Source organism: Brienomyrus brachyistius, unplaced genomic scaffold, assembly GCF_023856365.1.
Source record: "Brienomyrus brachyistius isolate T26 unplaced genomic scaffold, BBRACH_0.4 scaffold70, whole genome shotgun sequence".
Lineage (NCBI taxonomy): Eukaryota > Metazoa > Chordata > Actinopteri > Osteoglossiformes > Mormyridae > Brienomyrus > Brienomyrus brachyistius.
In genome coordinates, this window is record NW_026042345.1 from 283,392 (window position 1) to 302,221 (window position 18,830).

At 41.5% G+C, this 18,830-nt stretch overlaps 2 protein-coding genes and 3 non-coding genes across 5 annotated transcripts; 4 read left to right on the plus strand and 1 right to left on the minus strand.

Annotated features, from left to right (window-relative positions):
• Positions 1-3,489: 3,489 nt before the first annotated feature.
• On the minus strand, positions 3,490-3,561 carry trnad-guc (transfer RNA aspartic acid (anticodon GUC)). Its single transcript has one exon. It is a non-coding gene; the product is annotated as a tRNA-Asp (tRNA).
• A 391-nt stretch (positions 3,562-3,952) lies between these two features.
• On the plus strand, positions 3,953-4,024 carry trnad-guc (transfer RNA aspartic acid (anticodon GUC)). Its single transcript has one exon. It is a non-coding gene; the product is annotated as a tRNA-Asp (tRNA).
• Positions 4,025-4,807: 783 nt separating this feature from the next.
• trnap-ugg (transfer RNA proline (anticodon UGG)) lies at positions 4,808-4,879 on the plus strand. Its single transcript has one exon. It is a non-coding gene; the product is annotated as a tRNA-Pro (tRNA).
• Positions 4,880-5,708: 829 nt separating this feature from the next.
• Positions 5,709-9,391, plus strand: gstp1.2 (glutathione S-transferase pi 1.2). The gene is made up of 7 exons (XM_049002619.1): positions 5,709-5,829; positions 6,618-6,653; positions 7,282-7,388; positions 7,715-7,802; positions 8,333-8,436; positions 8,579-8,680; positions 9,049-9,391. Coding segments are annotated over exons 1-7 (627 nt in total). The 5' UTR covers positions 5,709-5,828; the 3' UTR covers positions 9,238-9,391.
• Positions 9,392-9,796: 405 nt separating this feature from the next.
• Positions 9,797-18,562, plus strand: fnta (farnesyltransferase, CAAX box, alpha). Its single transcript, XM_049002617.1, has 9 exons — positions 9,797-10,147; positions 11,173-11,258; positions 11,743-11,857; positions 12,898-13,002; positions 13,331-13,457; positions 14,078-14,226; positions 14,764-14,826; positions 16,188-16,359; positions 17,859-18,562. Exons 1-9 carry the CDS (start codon positions 10,014-10,016, stop codon positions 18,006-18,008), a joined length of 1,101 nt encoding a protein of 366 aa, XP_048858574.1. The 5' UTR covers positions 9,797-10,013; the 3' UTR covers positions 18,009-18,562.
• The last annotated feature ends 268 nt before the right edge of the window (positions 18,563-18,830 follow it).

Consider the following 18,830-nt stretch of genomic DNA (forward strand, 5'->3'; position numbering starts at 1 on the left):
TGGATTTGGATACTTTATGGTGATGTTTCATTCGTGAATATAAAAATGATACTATTTGAAACCAATATTCTGTTTGTCATTCCCATTCTAAATGAACAACCTAGATTTTAAAATATATATCTAGAAAAAAGTGTATTAAAACATGTTAAAACACGAGGAATTTACAAAATACAGGAACCTGAATTGACAAATTAACGTTAATGCCGTTTACTTACGATTACATTAACCCCAAGTTCATCAAATAATCTATAAACTGGTGCATCAACAAACAATGGTTGACATCCACCCACTTACCCCAGAAAAGAGAGTCTTACTTCAGCTTTGTTGGAATGCTGGACTCGCACTCCAAATACGTGAATAAAAATGGCAAGTAATAGAAAAACCTACAACAAAAATTCAAATTAGAAGTGCAAACAATTGTCTACAATCGGATCGGCCAGCCCTGCTCCTGAAGATCTACGGTTGGTCCTTCCATATCGCAGGGGTTAGGAGGTGCACGGGCCCCAGCACCTTAAAACCGAGGAAATGTGCTGTCCTTGTGAGTGGAGAGAAACTAACAGAAAAGACAAGAACAACGAACCGAAAAGACGCGAGAAACGCGAGATGCAAGATCAGTGAGAATCACGTGACAGGCTGCAGCCATAAAGACGCTCGGCGTGCGCCGAACCAGCGCTGTATGTATCTTATGCATTTAGGAATCTAAACTTTTTGTATGTCTGCCTGCTGGCCTTCGAGTGTAGTCTATGATTTTTCATACAACTTCCATAAACGTAATAGAAGCAAAATCCCATTTAATTTCTTATGCCGACCACGCCATTTATAGAAACCGCGTTGGGAGAAGGCGCAATGCAGAAGCGTAGGTTGTACTATGCAGAGCTTAAATGCAGCCCTGCTTTAACAGAACTGATAGAGACAATAAGACCATTCTTGATTATTTCTATCGAGTGTGTTAAATCAGGGTTGCCAACTCACGCATCCTACATGAAACTCACGCTTTCAGACTCTCAAATCTTAAGGAAAATCTATATTGTTCCATTATAAACCGAAAATTGGCTGTATTGGAAGCGTTGTGGTACTTTTCCAACCCTAGACTGTTTACAAGATAATAAAACTGTTAAATGGGTGTAAATGCGCGTGCAGACTCGCATTTCCGCATCTCCCGGGCAGGGTTGACCAGGCCTGGCCTACACTCTATAGTATGTACGCAATACCGCTCAATAACCACGTGGACTTGGGAATTTTCCGCTTGTGGGGGTTTGGCAGAAGCGGGCTGTTGCGCCACGAACACAGTTGCGGCCAAAAGTATATTACATCCGTAGTGGTTTAGCACTACTATAGAAAATGATGCGGGGGGCCGGGGTACGATTCCCGGCCAATGCATCTTTTCCTTTTTTGGCCGTCTTAATCTTTCCAGATACTTCATTATAGTGGACGATAAAACAACAGAAGTCACTGGGCAAGTGGAAGGATGTTTCTTCGCCCGAAGGCACGTTTGCAGTTTTTTTAATAGACACAAAGGCAGGGACAAGTTGTCAGCATACACTTAGGTCTGCGCCGGCTTCATCTGATGTGAACTCCTCTTTTACCACTGATTTTGGCCTGAGTTTCACACAGAGCACAAACGTTTTTTAGCTTGTCCAGTAGCAAAGCAGAGATATCCATAAGTCTACATTTTCTTGTCAGTTATTGCATGTAGCCTTTATTTTATTTTACTAACATTTCATAAACTGTTCGGTTGCAGTGATTAATGTCCCCTTCTATGACATAGGGTGCTTTGGGGTGCTCGGTTTCTTGTTTACAAACTTAGCAGACTGTTTTAGCTTTGTTTAGCGTTACAGTTTTTGTCATGGATTGGAAACAGTAAAAAAACTGAACAAACTTTTAATGATGGTACATGTCATGCTAATGCTATGCAGCTCACGCGGCTTCTTCAGGATACAGTGACAGTTGAACTTGTGGACATAAGACAAAAAATAGTCACCTATGATCTTTATTTTTTTAACATTTGCACATTTATTTGGGAGGACACTTTGTCCAAACCGACGTACACGCAAGGCACATTACGCGAGTTCTGTTATCAGTGAGCGAGGTTGAAGTTCTACTCAATCATCAGTAGTAACAAGAGTAAGTTTGCACTGTAGCAAGAATTAGATATATAACACATTACCAACAGCAGGAACCTAATATGGGAGCTACTGCAATGAAAGACACTTTAACTGCAATCTCAGGAACCAAATTTTGAATGGGATTTAAATTTATCAATTTGTTTCTACTTATTCGTTTTTCTTAATTCATCTTATTTGTTCTTCTGTGTTATCTGTGAATGCAAGCGGCAGAACTGCCAAAACAAATTCCTTGTACATGCAGTTGTCCAATAAAGTCTATTCTAAGTAACTGACAATTTTAACTTCTGATTGGGGGACTGAGATGGACACTCGAGGATATTCCTGGACCCATCCTTGAACCAAGCTGTGGTTGACTTAGTGGTATGCTTGGTTTCAGGGGCACAGCAAGAAAGTCTAGGCGCCTTGACAAAACGTCACCCTGTGCCCCTCAGCAGGTTTTGCTGAGCGAGGTATAAAGTGCTTGGCCCGCTGAATCCGCCAAGTCTCTCTGCCCCCCCAAATGCTCTTGCTTGGGATTATTGTCTTGCTGGATAGATAAATGATCACCAAGCTTTAATTTATGCACCGAAAGTATCGCTTTCTTCTCCAGAATGGCCTTTAGTAGAATCCCGATACTGGAGGTGGTGTCTTATATACGTATCATCTGCTATATCAGACATGATGATGATGATGATGATTGATGTCTGATTCCCCCGGGTGAAATTTTGCCCTTTCTTTCATGCTCAGGTAGGTTTTCTGCTGTACTGTTCATTTTATGCTTGTGTATGATGCATCCTTTGTGCATTTGCAGAGAATGTGTCCCCTTGCAGGAAATGGGGCCCCCTATGGATCCTGAGGCCCTACGCACAGCACGTGTTCAAATGTGTAGGTAGGGGCGGCGCCTGTCTTGGATCTTGAAGTGTCTTGGAAAGCTTCTCTTAGCCGTAGATTTTTTGTGCACTGCAATCATTTGTCTCGGCATTTTTGAGAGCTGCGTCTTATTTTGCCATTTTGCAGGTCAGCTTGATATTCTGACAGTGTCAAAGGGAAAGGGGAGGGACTGATTAAATGTACTTGCAAATAAGTTTATAGTGTCTGATCACATTGTGTTTAACTTTTAGACAGGAGGGTTAGGGACCAGGGAAGACAAGAAACATGTTTCCTCTCCAAAATAAACAGACTCTTGTATTTCAATTGTTACGTTGCATCCCCCCCCCCCCCCATGTCAAACTGTCTCCTATGTCTGTGCTTTCAGATCACTATATTTGTTTCCTGACATTGGTGGATGAAGCGGGTTTTCCAGTGGAACTTGTTGTAGAGTTTAGCAGGAGAAATGAGAGGAAAATAGAAATCGCTGTAAAGAGGGCAGTAAAAACACTGGAAACTCCCCGTCGGGGAATCGAACCCCGGTCTCCCGCGTGACAGGCGGGGATACTAACCACTATACTAACGAGGAGTTGTTCAATTGGCTTGGAAAAAGCTGTTTCGGTTTTAACAAAAACAAGTACAGGAATTAGGGTTGTATTGTGACAATAAGGTGTTTTAATGCTCATTCTTTCAGACACAAGGAAAGAAGTATAAGAAAAAACGGGGGGGGGGGGGGGAGCTTTTAAGTAAAGCTTTGCCTAGATCTTACTGGCATCTGATATGAAGGAAATTGCATGATAGATTGTACACAATATGTTTTGCTACTACAACAAAAATAGATCTCTCTCAATCCGTGGAATTTTTTTTTCTTATAACATTTCATTTCCAGCCCCATAGTGGACAACCCTGCAGCCATGGCTGCACTTTGTTGTTTAATTAAAGTAAGAAGAAACAAAATTGCAGAGCATGAAATATCCATCTCCTCGTTAGTATAGTGGTTAGTATCCCCGCCTGTCACGCGGGAGACCGGGGTTCGATTCCCCGACGGGGAGACATCAATATTTTTTCTCTCTATTTTCCTCTCAAGTCCTCTGCTAAACTTTCACATACAATATTAATGATAATAACAAACTTTTACAAACACGGGAATACCTGAGAATCAGTACACTTCTAGTGATTTACTGCCAGTACAGTGTAGTAATTTACTATGTTTAAAGTAGCAGCATTCATCCAATACATTTGGTATAAACCACAAAATCTAATTTAAAATCTACAGTTGCAATTAATTTGCAATGTTTTCCACTCACATGTCTCACATTGGATCATTTTGACAGTCCTTTGTAAGATATTAATGGTAATTAAACATACTTTGACAAACAATAGGATACCTTTAAAAATTGAGTAAACTTGTAGTAAGTTTCTGGAAATCTGATGTAATAATTTATTATGTTCAGAGCAGCAGCATTCATACAGCAAATCTGACATAAAGTACTTTTTAATTTACAACTAATTAATTTTTAAAGTTTTGGTCAAAAAGACTGCCAAAAATGCGGATATAAATATTGTGATGCAAAATGCGGTACAAATGTCGGGAAACCGCAACCAAATACCATTCATCCATCATTCAACCGCTTATCTTTCTCAGTGTCTCTTTCCAAACGTACTCCTCCCTCATACAATTACCATGCAGAAATTACAAATAAAGACCAAATTTCCGAAAAAGTATAGCCTATAGAGGGCAGTGTCACAGTGACCTGTAGAATGTTCGAAATGCAATGTAGTGACGAAGATTCTAAGGTGGCTTATGAAGCAATAGATGGAACCTTCTAGAAGCTGGCTCGTTGGTCTAGGGGTATGATTCTCGCTTTGGGTGCGAGAGGTCCCGGGTTCAAATCCCGGACGAGCCCGGTTTTTGCTTCCTAATATTGCTTACACTCCAATATTATTTACTTTGTATATTCCCCGTTCTCTGTGAGGAGTTCATTCTCTTAGTTTCGCATGAAGAAGTAGTGCAATTTGATCTATTTTGACTGAGCTTTAAGTCTTAGCTACCCAAACACTCTTACCGATAACGTTTATTCATGTAATCTAAATCGATGTATGGAATGTATAAAACGTATATCGTTTTGTGTTCGTAACGCAAAATAGCCCAAACACCTGTCTCAAAAGACCGACGCAACCTGATCCCCTTTGTTCTAATTTTCAGCCTTCGTCTGGCTGACTTGCATACTGAAAGCAGTCAAGCTTTCGTGCTCTGGTGTCGTGACAAACAAGATCTCCTGCCAACACGCTACATCGGTAGCTTAGCAAATGAAACACGACAGAAAAAAAAGTTGAACGTTAACGTTATTTGTCATTAAAAAAAGTATCTGCATTTATACTCTTGTGCAGTCCTATACAATATATCCATAGAGAAGTATCAGTTCCTGTTCCTTTATCTTTCATTTTAATTACTAAAATAAACTGTTCAGTTGAACTTATGTTTTTGACTTAAGTTGATGACTGTGCAATTGTTCCGCAGTTTCCAAGTTTTCCACTTAGACAATATGGAGAAAGTCACTACTGATAAATCAATTGCACAACTTTAAGGGGACTCATAAACTACATGAACTGTTCGGTGTAAACAGGGCGTTTTACTCCAAACGATCCTGTCCAGCAAGCCATATGAAACGTGATATGGTGAAGTGAGGGTGCACTTAGGCATGAGACGCAGCTCGGGTTGCACCTCCTACAGAGCGCGCGGGGGGCGGGGGGCGTGTCTGGCGCGTGACAATCACGGTACCGCCGCCCACTGACTCTTAAAGCGTTCGATCGTGTTTCGTGTCCAAACACTTCTGGTAGCTGCACGCTTTCGAAAGTAAGTACATTTGCTCCTGTAAGTAATAATAAAAATGCATATTTTTGAAGTAATTCGACTTGACGTACATTTACAAACACTTAAATTGCACCATCCATGCAATCTTTGGGTGGCTTGGCGGTTTTTATCTATGCATCGACTTCTGTAGCTTACCATATTGGCAGGAGCTGCACTGAGTAAATAATGTTTAAACGCAGGTGTTACATGTACGTTTTATTTCATGTACGTCTCATGCCGTTATTTTTTCATTTATGTAGAACAAACGTGCACTTTTGAAACTTTTTTGCTGAAACTCGAACAATTTTTATGAGTTACGTAACAGCACAATATTAACAAGAACGGCGAGATTTGCAAAATTCATCATTAATTTAAAGTAGCATATCAGTATTTTTCTTTTAAAGTGCAAGTGATTCTGCACTTTAAATAGTCGAAGGGGAATTTAAGACTATGATAAAACACAAAGTCCGTGTTCGCGGACTATGTACCAACACGCTTAACTTAGGTTGGTCGGTGTCAGCTGAAGACTAGACCTGGAACTTTTTTTAAAAAAATTTGCATTAATGATTTGTATATCAGATGTTTTTCATACGACCACGAAATGGAATTTCAAATGGGTGCATTTATCTTGCAGAGAAGGCATCCAGATTGTATACTGAATCTCAGTGGAGAGGGAGATAAAACGATTAGGTTATAAAGGAAACGACGGGAAGATTAGGCTGTTTGGGACGAATTGCGCTGAGTCATTAATACCGGATACACCAGTAACCCCTCATTCCTTTTCATTTCAGTGCCTCCTTACACGATTACCTACTTCGCTGTCCGAGGTATGTTCAAGATAAAGAAAATGTGTCAATGCCCCCCCTTTTAAAAAATTTGATCTCCCCGCTTTCTTTAACATTTTTTTCCCCGACTTTGTGTTTAATAAAATACATATTCTCACATAGTGACTGATTATCTCTATGTATAAACTTGTCGAAATAATTAATATTTTATCTTTGGTATTATTAATTGTAGTTGTTTGTAATAAAGTGCTCACGTGGATTGTGTGAGGGGCCCTGTTCAGGCCTCTCTAGGCTGGGGCATTGGGGGCTGAAGCCCCAAATGAATCCTAACGAGCCCCGAATGGTTTGTTTAGTTCAGATGTTATTACAATCGTACTTTCCGTTAGAGAACCGGCACCAAATCCCAGATGTTATCCCAAGATCCTAGCAACAATCCATTAGTAAAGTCATTATATTTATAATCAGAGTTTTTGTATTTGTAGCCTATATTACATATACAAATGGTCATGAGCTATACGAAAGATATCGCTGTAACATTTTACTGGAAAGGAAGGGAGCTAAACGAAAACTCTAAAACGGACATGATTGGACATGGCCGTCGTGCACTTCACAGTGTACTGTTACTTGTGGGATCCAAGACTCCCTGGCTGTGATAATCCTGTGTGTGCAGGCCGTTGTGGTGCCACAAGGATCATGATGGCAGACCAGGGCCAGAAGTGGAAGGAAAACGCGGTGACCTTTGACGAGTGGATGAAGGGCGACCTCAAAGCCACCTGTGTAAGTGGAGGTTTGGTGACGATCAGCAGAAATGGCGCAGTATGAGGTGCAGTGGCACGCACGAACAAGAACCTGGTTTCAACTAAATATATGAAAGTATTCTGTGCTGAAATTCTGGAGTAATTACACATTTGGAAGGCCTTTTTTCCACCCCATGCAAACTGTAGACTTTGATAACCGTAGTAGCATTACCCATATCCACTGGGTCTAAATTTACATATTCAAAATCGTCCGTTTAGAAAGCCATGCATTAGTGGCAATGGCTGTTTCAGAAATTCGTCCCATTTTATCCATGGGCATCATAGTTCAACTTCTGATTTCTTCAGGTATTTGGACAGCTTCCAAAGTTCGAAGATGGTGATCTTGTCCTGTTCCAGTCCAATGCTGTTTTGCGTCACCTGGGCCGCAAACATGGTATGTTGCTTTGTCATTCTGATGAAGCAGAAAAGCCCAATGCTTCCTTACTGGGTTGCTTGCACGATCATATTCAGAGCCTTTCAGAATTTCTTTATATATTTCAATATTTAATTTTAACCACAAGTTGCTCAAAGTTAGTGAAGTATTTTGACAAAACATTTCGGATTTTAATTATCATTTAACTGATGGCTTTACATTTGTTTATATATCAGATGCTTTTGTCAAAAGTTGTACAAGTTTTATCGCATGTTTTTTAGTTTATATGTTTACTTGCAGCTGTATGATTCACTGGAACAATTCAGATTAAGTTCCTTGCTAAGGGGCATTCTTGCAGTACCCCTTATATTACCTTTGTTCATATTCTACTCAGCTGCGCCACCTACTGTCCCATAAAATAATGACACTTTTTTTAGGTGCCATGTTGTCTTAAATCACAGCATGGCCATTTGCAGAAATTTCTCAATAGCTCTGTGGTCTCTGTTATTGCTCGGCATATTTCCGGAAGGGAAACTGTATCTGTCCTACAGGGGCTTATGGCAGTAATGACAAGGAGGCTGCCCTTATCGACATGATGAATGATGGTGTTGAAGACATTCGTCTGAAATACCTTAAAATGATTTACCAAGACTATGTAAGTATATAGTTATAGTCAAGCAACTTGGCTGTAACTATGCCAAAAGCCAGGTAGAGGAATATTAATTTTTTTACAATGTTGAATATTCAATTTTCTCAATCTGCTAAAAATATATATATATTTTTTTTACCATGTTTAGGACACTGGTAAAGACCAGTATATCAAAGACCTGCCTGGACACTTGTCAAAGTTTGATGCTGTCCTAGCTAACAACAAAAGTGGCTTTCTTGTCGGTGACAAGGTAAATGATCTTGTTAGTCTTAAACATCATTCTTGCAAAGCATCAGAGGTTCTTTAAAAACGGCCCTTGAAACAACTTTAAATGAAGTAGATTAGTCTTCTGATTCTGCACGATTGCCCACATTTACGTTTTAATACTGAAATTGGTTTAATACCCTGAGTACAAGTGAATCTAAGGGCCAAGAATTGTTTTGAAAATAATTTAAAAGTATTTGAAGTAAAATTTGAGTGAATTTGTAAATCAGTAATGTGATGAGGGAGAGATTTTAATCAAATATAGTCATATAAGCTTCCTCCTTCCTTATCAAGGTTTGTTATAACTTTGTCAACTGACACATTCCCAGCTTTTAATTACCATTTTCTGTTTAGATTTCCTTTGCAGATTACAGTCTCTTTGAAGTCCTGCTCAATCACCAGGTCCTGTCTCCCTCCTGTCTGGATTCTTTTCCTGCCTTGAAACGTTTTGCAGCGATGATGGCTGCTCGTCCGAATATCAAGGCCTTCCTTGACTCTGATGACTACAAGAAACTTCCAATCAATGGCAATGGGAAGCAGTGATACATTGTTGTTTTTTTTGTCTAGTGCACTTAATTGGCTACTGTGTCTTTGCAATTAACCTGCTTCCTCTGTGCACCTTTATGCATTCCTGATATGAGAATCTGTACCGGCAATAGCTGTCTTAATAAACTGAATTGCATTTAGCAGACTACTATACATGCATTGATCCTTTCATTGTGGCTATGGAGATTCCCAGTCTTAGGTTATTCAGAACATTATTTAAAGAAGCACATCTTACAGTCTCAAAGCTTTCAACTACATTTCCCATGAAAAGTAGTGTACATGTATTGCAAACCAGAACATTCCATTTCATTAAAATGATACTTAATGGCAAAAATGAGACTATCACGTAAAGTTCCAGAAAAATAAACTAATACATAAATAAACATGAGCAACCGATAATCTCCAGACTGGTCATCATTATAAAGCTTGTTTAAAAAGGAAATAAAGTGTGAAACTACAGCCAACTTTTCCCAAGGAAATATGACTTTTTGGTAGTTAAAATGTAGTCAAGGGAATTTTACATTTTGTGATGAAACACTACTTTCAAATCAAAATATTAGGAATAAATATTAATTTAACTGGTACTATTCTTTATTACTAACGGCTTCTTGGTGCATGTTTCTAATACGACCATTAAGTGTGTAACGCCGCCTTAATTCCATTGGAGGAGAGCGAAGGAAGTGACGCTTTCGTTGCGCCAGAATAATAGTCCCGTATCCCGGTACAAACAGAACTAGACAAATCGGTTAAAAATACAATAAGCAAAGCACAGGATGTCGGTGGAAGAGATGGTTAAAGACATTCCTCAATTTCAGGAACAGGAGCAAGACAGGGAAGAAAGCGAGGGAGAGCCAGAAACGGAGTATTACGGAGACATCCAGTCGAAGGGCGGATATGTGTTTTACAGGTTTGACGTTGCCGTCTCCATTCTTGGCATCTTCTGCGGTGCACGTCGATTTAGAGACATCTCGTCATTTTTGCTGATATTAACGCTGTACTCGTGTTCAGTAAAAGGGCTTTGACTTGATTTCCCTTCCGTTTCAAAAGAGGCAATGAAAAAGAAACGATCAGTCAAAAGTAGTTTTGCATGAATTGTTAATGGTGAAGCAGGGTTGCCAAGTCCCACGCATCTGGCGTTACACGTTTTCAGACTCCTACGCTCACGTCGGAAATGTTACAGCAAATCTACATTATTCCATTATAAACCTAAAATTAGCTACATCAAAAGCGTTGGGGTAGTTTGCAAGCACTACAGACTATTTACAAGGTGATGCTTGTAAATGCGTGAGCATGTGTGTGCAGACTTGTCTCGAAATGAAACACGCCAGATCGCTGACTAAGGCTGACAACCCTGGTGAAGCGTTTATAGTCTGAATTACTTTTGTGGATAAAGTTTTAAATATGGAGTTTTACGTGACTTATTCATGGGGTAATCGAATGCGTCCACCTAAGCAGCTTAAGTTCGACATAAAGTGAAGTGTTGATTTTTACTGTTTCAAAGAGGTCCCTAAGAATCCTTAAGAACGACTTTAAATAATTAGCTGAGTACCTGCTGTGTGGCATTTGAAACATGGGGTATTTCTAAATACCAAGAACGCTAAGGTCGTACTTGTGATCTTGGCAAGACTGGTCTTGCTAATTTTCTCCTGAGATCGAGCTTGGTCTCGTTCGGCGAGGATGCAACTGATGCATCTTAGATATCTGCGTAGGGGCAAGAATAACATCCGGGGATGTTTACCGTCCTCTGTACTTAATGTTCTTGAGTATTGGAACTGGTTTTCGTTAATGGAAGATGACGTAAAACGGGTACGCCAGAACACAAGTACAGTCAAGTGTGCATATTGAGAAATACTCGTGCAGTAACGTTTGTAAATATTAGACTACGGGATGCGCTTGATGACGCGTTGAATGTGGCTGCTAATGTCATTTCAGAGATCGGAAGGAATGGGCTGATCTTGAACCAGTACCGCAAGACGATGGCCCAAATCCTGTGGTGAAGATTGCATACTCAGAGAAGTGTAAGAGATTCTATACTAATAAAGGTCGCATACTATGACACTAAACGTGTTTCTTTTAAACCGAAGTTTAATAATTTAAGCTAATTCGCTTGGTCTTGCGAAGTGTTAAGCACAAATGTTGACTACTGAGAACGATCGGCCATCACTGTAGTATTACAGTAATGGCGGTGGTGTTTTTACCCCCACAGCAACCACGTGTTTTTGTAACGCCCCCCCCCCCCCCCCCGCCCCGATGTATGGTGGCCCCTAGCCGGACACATATAGTCACTATATCGGGGTGTCTAAATAAAATTTCCTTCCGTCACAATTATTTGAGTTTTGATTTGGCCACCACAATGGGAAGGCATACAGAATAATTTTTAATAAGGTATACTTGTGTAATATAAAAATTACAGGAAAAGGCACTGAAAATGACGTTTTTAATTGCATGCCATTTAATGATATGGTTTGAAGTTTCATTTATCTAGCATAACTTTCCTTGCAGTTTCGGATGTGTATGACTACTTCCGAGCTCTGCTGAAGAATGACGAGAAAAGCGAAAGGGCTCTTGAACTGACCGCTGATGCAATAGATCTGAATGCTGCAAATTACACAGTATGGTAAGTTTGTACTGTACACAGTAGACAGGTGCTGAGCTTATAGTGGATGTAATGTTTCACGCTCTGATGTTTAGGGTGCAGGCAGCGGAGCTTCGTAGGTAGCAGTATTCATTTGCTGCGGCATCACAAATTGCTTTTGAAGCAGAATGACAAGGGTACGAGGTGTTTCAATGAGCAGCTGTTCACTTTGAAGTCTACGGCTGATGTTGACACATGGTTTGTTTTCTACCAAAGCAGTAGAGTTGATATCTAAATATTCATTTTTTTAAAAATGACATATGGAAAAACGCACTCAAGGTACAAGGAATTATTTCCCCGGCACGTTGCTGGTTAACCAAAAATCTGGACTAGGAAAGGGTACCATGATTGGGCTAAAATTGTATGATTGCAACCCATACCCAGAGAGACTGAGATAATTTTACTATTGAGGCTCAATGGTCACACTTGAGGCAGTATAATCAAACCCCACTCTATACATGTTTGACTACATATTACTGAAGGCATATTGCTGCTGTTTTATCATTGAACTCCGTTAAATAACTGTTAATTACATCTAAGTATTAAGTGTCCCCTCTCTTCCTCTCCCCGCTGTCGTGTCTTTCACTATCAGCCAAGGAATCAATGGGACAAAAGTGCAATATCCTGGGGGCTCATTGCAGTTATTGTAAATAGACCCCCCCCCCCCAATACTATTTATATACTCCCACCTTGTATATGAAACCTCATATTGCTTATTATGCAGAGCTATGCTGGAGGTGTGTTGAATCTGCTTCAGGGAACACGCCTAATTGCGTGGTACGTTTCTGCAATGACAGTAAAATGCATTCTGACTCTAATTCTAATGTTGACTGGGACAGCAAGACGAAGGCCAAGTTTTATATATATATGTATATATGTATATATATATGTGTATGTAATATATATATAATATGTATGTGTATATACATACATATATATATATATTTCTACACAATTTAATGCATGACAAGTTGTTGTACTTCGTCTTTATATATGCATTTTTGCTTCTGTGGTCCTCTTAGGCATTACCGCAGAGTCTTGCTGCAGGCTCTGAAAAAAGACCTGCAGGAAGAGTTGAGGTACATCACCGCCATCATTGAAGACCAGCCCAAGAACTACCAAGTCTGGTAAACGCCATCTCCTTACCTTCGTGAAGAACAAAAGTGACTTATTTGTCTCTGAATATCTGTGACTCCTGGGTCTTCGCAGAGGTATACAGGGCTCCCTTTATCGAAGGTCATTTCAATGAACAAGACATCTCTTCCACATGAACAATATTTAAAGGTCACTGAATTGGTAAATTCTGTGGCAGTGAGCAGAAAATCAATTGTATACGGCAGTAGAAACAAGGCTCCCCAAGGGTGCATCGTTGAACCTGGACTGACCTTGGCGATTTGACCGTAGCTGGCAAACAGATTTGTATGTGATGTGAGCTGTAGTCTCTCCCTGCATCAGGCACCACAGACGCATGGTGGTCGAGTGGCTCCAGGAGCCCTCAAAGGAGCTGAACTTCATTGCGGACATCCTCAGCCAAGATGCGAAGAACTACCATGCTTGGCAGCACCGACAGTGGGTTATCCAGGTAGGAGTCTTGTCTCTGGACTACGATGGTGACCCACGTCCAAAGAGTCATACAATGAATAAAATACGGCCATCCAGTGCCTTGAACAATTGGGCTTGAGTGTCTTGGTTTGAAGTTCAAACCGTAAACCAATACAAATGGAATTATCCCTCAATAAATGGGTATACATCATTATATAATTCAGTGGACCTACAATTTGCCCCTGTAGTATTTTTGTTATTTGGTTTAAAAATAAATGAGTGTATGATAAAGATATTTAAATATTTAGAAGACCAATCAGATAACTGAGCTGTGTCAGAGTTGCCCAGTGGATTCTTCCAGAAGGTCGCTCTCACGTCTTTCGTAAATGAGCTTAGAAATTTAATCTCCTCTGGCTGTATGCTGACAGATGCAGTGGGGTTTAAATGTAAGAGGTTCGGGTAGCAGTTGATAAATACTTTAAGCCAGGTCCACACTTTTGACAGTGACATTCGTTTTGATACGGCAGGTTGTCGGAATGCCGGCTTTTGTGAACCAGGCGTTTGTGAGAGTACGGCCTGTGGGAGGGGAGTCCGATGTATTGTGGTCGGGCCTGGTTACTAGGGGGCTGGGCTGGGCTCATCGCCACTCTGTTTGGCCAGGAATACAAGCTGTGGGACGGCGAGTTGGAATACGTGGAGCAGCTGCTGGCAGAGGACGTGAGGAATAACTCGGCCTGGAACCAGAGGCATTTTGTCATCTCCCACACCACGGGCTACTCGGACCCGGCCGTGCTGGACCGAGAAGTGCAGTGAGTCCCGGCTTGGGGGCCCAGGGCTGATGCGATTCCCACTTAGCGCTCCGGTTGCTGCTGTAATCTGGATTGGGGTCTGTGCAGCTAGTCATTTCGTTCACATTTGGCATGAATGTAAAAAGAAAATGAGAGAGATTTCCGCGAGAACATTCTGTCCCGAGATATAATTCACATTTTTGACTATGTTGAGAAGAAGCCCAGCAGTGTGGTTATGTCCCAGAATTCCCCAGTTTCTACTGCAGATGAAAGAGAAATGCAAGTGTCTAGTCTAGTATGGTTCTGACATCCTCTCTGATATTATGTGTAGATTAATGAGCCTTTAATGGCTGTGGCCAGCCTCCTGTATCATTCTCAGTGATCATACTATACATAAGCTGCATGACCATGGTCTGCTTTGCTCTTCACTGACTCTTTAGAGGCATTTACTTACTTAAGTTTTTATCTAAGATCATCAGGGCCCTTTTTCAAACGAAGCTTGTTTTACTGTCTTGTTTTTGGGGGGGAAATAGTTCCAGAATTTGCATGTCTTTGCAGGTACAGCCTAGAACAGATCAAAAAGGCTCCACACAATGAAAGTGCCTGGAACTACTTAAAAGGGTATGTGACAATGACTTTTTCATAACAATAATAAATGAATGATACCAAAGAAATGTTAGAAATCGAGCAAAGATGTAATGTAGTTCCATATGTGAACAGTAGATGTCGCAATTGTCCTTATTGCCGCGTCTTTGCTGAAATCGTTGCTTGGAAGCGCCTCAAGTAAAATATGCTTCAGTAAGCCTAAATATGCGGCTCTGATACGGCTAACTACCGATATTTCGGAATGACTTTATTTTACCATATAAGTATGTATGATGAGGCAGAAACACCTCTTTGATATTTTAATCTCCAAAACTGCAATAACTTATTGCAAGTGAACACCTTTGCTGTTGTAAGCTGGAGGTACCTTCGGTTCTCATCTTACTCAGTAAATTCAATATGAAAATGGAATTGCCTTGTTGAAAATGGAATTGCTTTGGAGGCTTGTGACGCTTTTCACACACCCTGAATACGCAGTGTAACTGGACAGCATAGCATTTTACTACTCTCTACTACACAACCTTTACTATACAACGATGTTTAGGTTTTAGTAAACATTAAAAGTGTTTTTGGAGAGCATGGTATGTGGTGTGTGTGTATTTTATTTTAGACTGACGGACAGGCAGATATATAGATAATAGTTTAATATACTGTAAAAATACAAGATTACCTGCGTGGAGTGATCACGATCGTTGGCAGCTGCTTACAGACGTATGTCATGTAATACATCTCAGTCAAAGCTTTAAGATGGGGTGCCTCATGTGCTTAAAATAAATAAATAAATACATACATACGCAAGTAAGATCTGCTCTGCACCGAGCGAGTCTGCTAAGAGGGACGAAATTATACCCCAGAGAAGACTGATAATCAGCATTTTAAACGCAGTGACTCATTTGTATTGCAGAGAGAACTGAATTAAATTCAGCTTTAATGACCTCTTTTGTGAATTAGTGTCTTTATATACTTTGAAGATTGAACAGTTTGGTCAGGATGCATTTTTGAAGAGATGAACGCACGTGTTAGGGGACTTTTCCTTTCTGAAGAGCTTCTGTAAGGGATCAAAGTGAAATTCACAATTGAGACATTACTTGTCCATTAGTGCAGGTTTTTTGCAAGTGGTACAAGGCATTCGGATCTACTAGCTGGTCTAGACTCCGTGTAAAAATGCATGGTTTTCTGTATAACGTAACCTTTTAAATCATTTCCTGTGGCGGGTGTAATTCAGGGTTGTTTGGTGATGGGTTATATGTGATTTAGTGTTTTGGTTTGTGCGCATGGCAGTATACCATATGATTTCTTACCCAGAAAGAGGCTGGCTTTTTTATGCAAATGTGCTGGAAGGCGCGGCCTGCTGATTGGTTTTCCCACCCCCTGCATAGGATCCTACAGGACCGGGGCCTGTCCACGTACAACGGGCTGCTGGAACAGCTGCTGGAGATGCAGAGTAGCTTCAGTTCACCCTACATGACGGCCTTCCTGGTGGACATCTACGAGGACTTGCTGGAGAGCGCCAGCGGTAGCCAAGAGGACACACTCAAGAAGGCCTTGGAGGTGCGGGGGAGGCTGATGAATCTCGTGGGGGTGGGAAGGGTTAATGGTTTTCTGGGGGGAGATACCTTAGAGGGGATAATATACAATTTATCCAACCAGGTGCAGCTGTTAATACAGCGTAACAAAAATGTTGCAGAAATGTTTTTGTCTTTGTGTTTATTTGGGATCATCCATCCATCCATCCATCCATCTTCTAACAGGTTGTCATGGTCAGGATCATGACAGATCTGGGCCCAGTCATCATAAAGTACAAAGCAGTTAGCTACACGTTCTATTAAAGAAAAGCCCTAACGAGCCTTGTCCTCCATGGGGTAGAAGGTCGAGATGAGGGCCCTGCTATCTTGTGTTCTACCGGAGGTTTCTGTCGAGCTCTGCTGGGCTAATTTGAGCCTCAGTGAGAACAGCTGCATTAATCACCTGCCCGGCTGCTCAGGAATGTCATCAATAACTGCCCAGCTGAGAACGCGTTGATGTTTTTCTGACCTCTGGTTTATCTGGAGGTGCCGTTGCTGCTTTGGGGGTTAGGGCTGGGGGGGGGGGTGGTTCTTGCACGGTGACCCAGTTTAGGGTCCAGTTGCGTCACATACAGTTATTTGGAGACTTATTTAGTGAAGATTCTTTTAGAAGAGGACAGTGGGATCCCCAAAATTTGTGAAGGAATGTGCATGTCTACCAATATTCCCAGCCACTGGGTTAAAAATCTTGTACTGGAAAAACAAAGTATGTATACCTAAAAAAAAAATAAAATAAAAAAAATATATATATAAAAGGTTATCAACAGGGAAATAATGTGTGCACAGCTCTGAGGCATCCTTGACAAAAACCGAATGCCAAGGATGCTGGTAAGAGATCCAGAATTCGAAGGAACTTTCACATCCACTTACTGAAACATGCATTCCTGCGTGTTTTGAATATCTCCCCGGCAGCAGTCGGCTGGCCGTCTCCTCGAACGGCAGAGCAAAGCCTGGCGAATGCCGCGTGCGCCGGGCTTGATTGGCTTCCGTGGGAGGACTCCTCCGTCACGGCGCCGTCCTCGGGCCTGTCTGCACTTGTAATTGTCAGCGTGGGTCAGACGGCAGGTCCGAACCTCAGAAATGTATCAAGGCAGCAGACAAGTTGTGTATAACTCAGGCTGTGGGGGTTATTTCAGTTCGTCGTTAAAACAAACACGCTTATTTTGAGAATATCATCTTTATAAAGCACACGTCTATGGAAAACTGACTTGTTTTAAGACTGGAGTTTGAATTTACGGTCTGTCACTTATCGACATGATTTTTCTCACTGAAGTCCACAGTCTGTTGAATTTAATGTGCTTTGCTTGTCCCTTTAAATTATGGTCTATGCTATAGGATTCCTCAGGATTTGATTGGTCCCATTCTGTCCGCGCTCTCTCTTTCCTCTCTCTCTCTCTCTCCTCCTCTCTCTTTCACTCTCTCTTTCCTCCTCCTTACTCACTCTCTCTCTCGTTCTCTCCTTCCCTCCTACCCATCCCCCAACAGCTCTGCGAGCTCCTGGCCACAAAGGAGGACACCATCCGCAGAGAGTACTGGCGTTACGTTGGCTGTTCCCTGCAGAGCAAGTATGGCGCCAGAGAGGAGGCGGGGGAGCCGTCCCCAGCCGAACCCAAGGAGAAGGCCGAAGATGACTAAGGGGGGGGTGGTATAGCCCCCCCCCCCCAAACCCCCAGGTCACCTGCCCCACTGTCACAGTGGGAAATGAACGAGGACCTTCAGTGAGGCTAAAGATTTTAAACTGGCAGCAGTCTAGTTACCACATTGGTAATACTACCTATCCTGAAGAAGTGGGGGCGGGGGGGGGGGGTGTAATGAAAATACTTAAGTCAAAGAAGCTTCTTATGTCTTTAGGCTGGGGTGTTGAACGCATCCATAATTTGACTTATCTGCTTATCAGAAGTAACAAAAACCGTAAGTCGAAGTCTGAAGTTGCGTGCAGTTCAGGGAAGGGTCCACATGCTCTCGTGTGTGATCTGGCAACCCGACGTCAGGTTGATTACAGCACTTAACCTTGAAGCGGAGAATTCCTGTTGTGAGGGCATCTGAGAACGTCTTGTTCAAGGAAGGGGAACAGTGGCTCTAACAGTTGACTGAAATGAGCCAAAACATTGTATAACCGAACTGCATTGCTTAGACCGTGATGTCTTTTGTACGCTAGAAATAATTATAATTGTTCCAAACAAAACAAAGCTAATCTTGTATTTTTTTTCTGCCCTTTTGTCGCTTTTGGGGCTTCATTCTTTATCGACATATAGAACCATCTCAGATACATCTAATTAGGGGGGTGTCAATCGCATTATGATTTTCATAATGGCCTGAATCGTGGTTAAAAATTGGCCCAGCACTTAGGGGTGAACCAGGGTAAATTTAGTGGTCCCCCTTACCCATTGGCCCACTGGGAAAATGCTCGCTATGCCATGGGTGTAATCAAACCAGCCAATGCACCCCCCCTGGACC

Excerpts from the sequence above, each read along its gene's own strand:
- gstp1.2 (XM_049002619.1), top strand. Across the intron at positions 8,437-8,578 it reads AAATGATTTACCAAGACTAT|GACACTGGTAAAGACCAGTA; the intron begins GTAAGTATATAG and ends TACCATGTTTAG. Across the intron at positions 8,681-9,048 it reads GCTTTCTTGTCGGTGACAAG|ATTTCCTTTGCAGATTACAG; the intron begins GTAAATGATCTT and ends TTTTCTGTTTAG.
- fnta (XM_049002617.1), top strand. The coding sequence starts at position 10,014 with ATGTCGGTGGAAGAGATGGTTAAAGACATTCCTCAATTTCAGGAACAG. Across the intron at positions 10,148-11,172 it reads GGCGGATATGTGTTTTACAG|AGATCGGAAGGAATGGGCTG; the intron begins GTTTGACGTTGC and ends ATGTCATTTCAG. Across the intron at positions 14,827-16,187 it reads GCCTGGAACTACTTAAAAGG|GATCCTACAGGACCGGGGCC; the intron begins GTATGTGACAAT and ends CCCCCTGCATAG.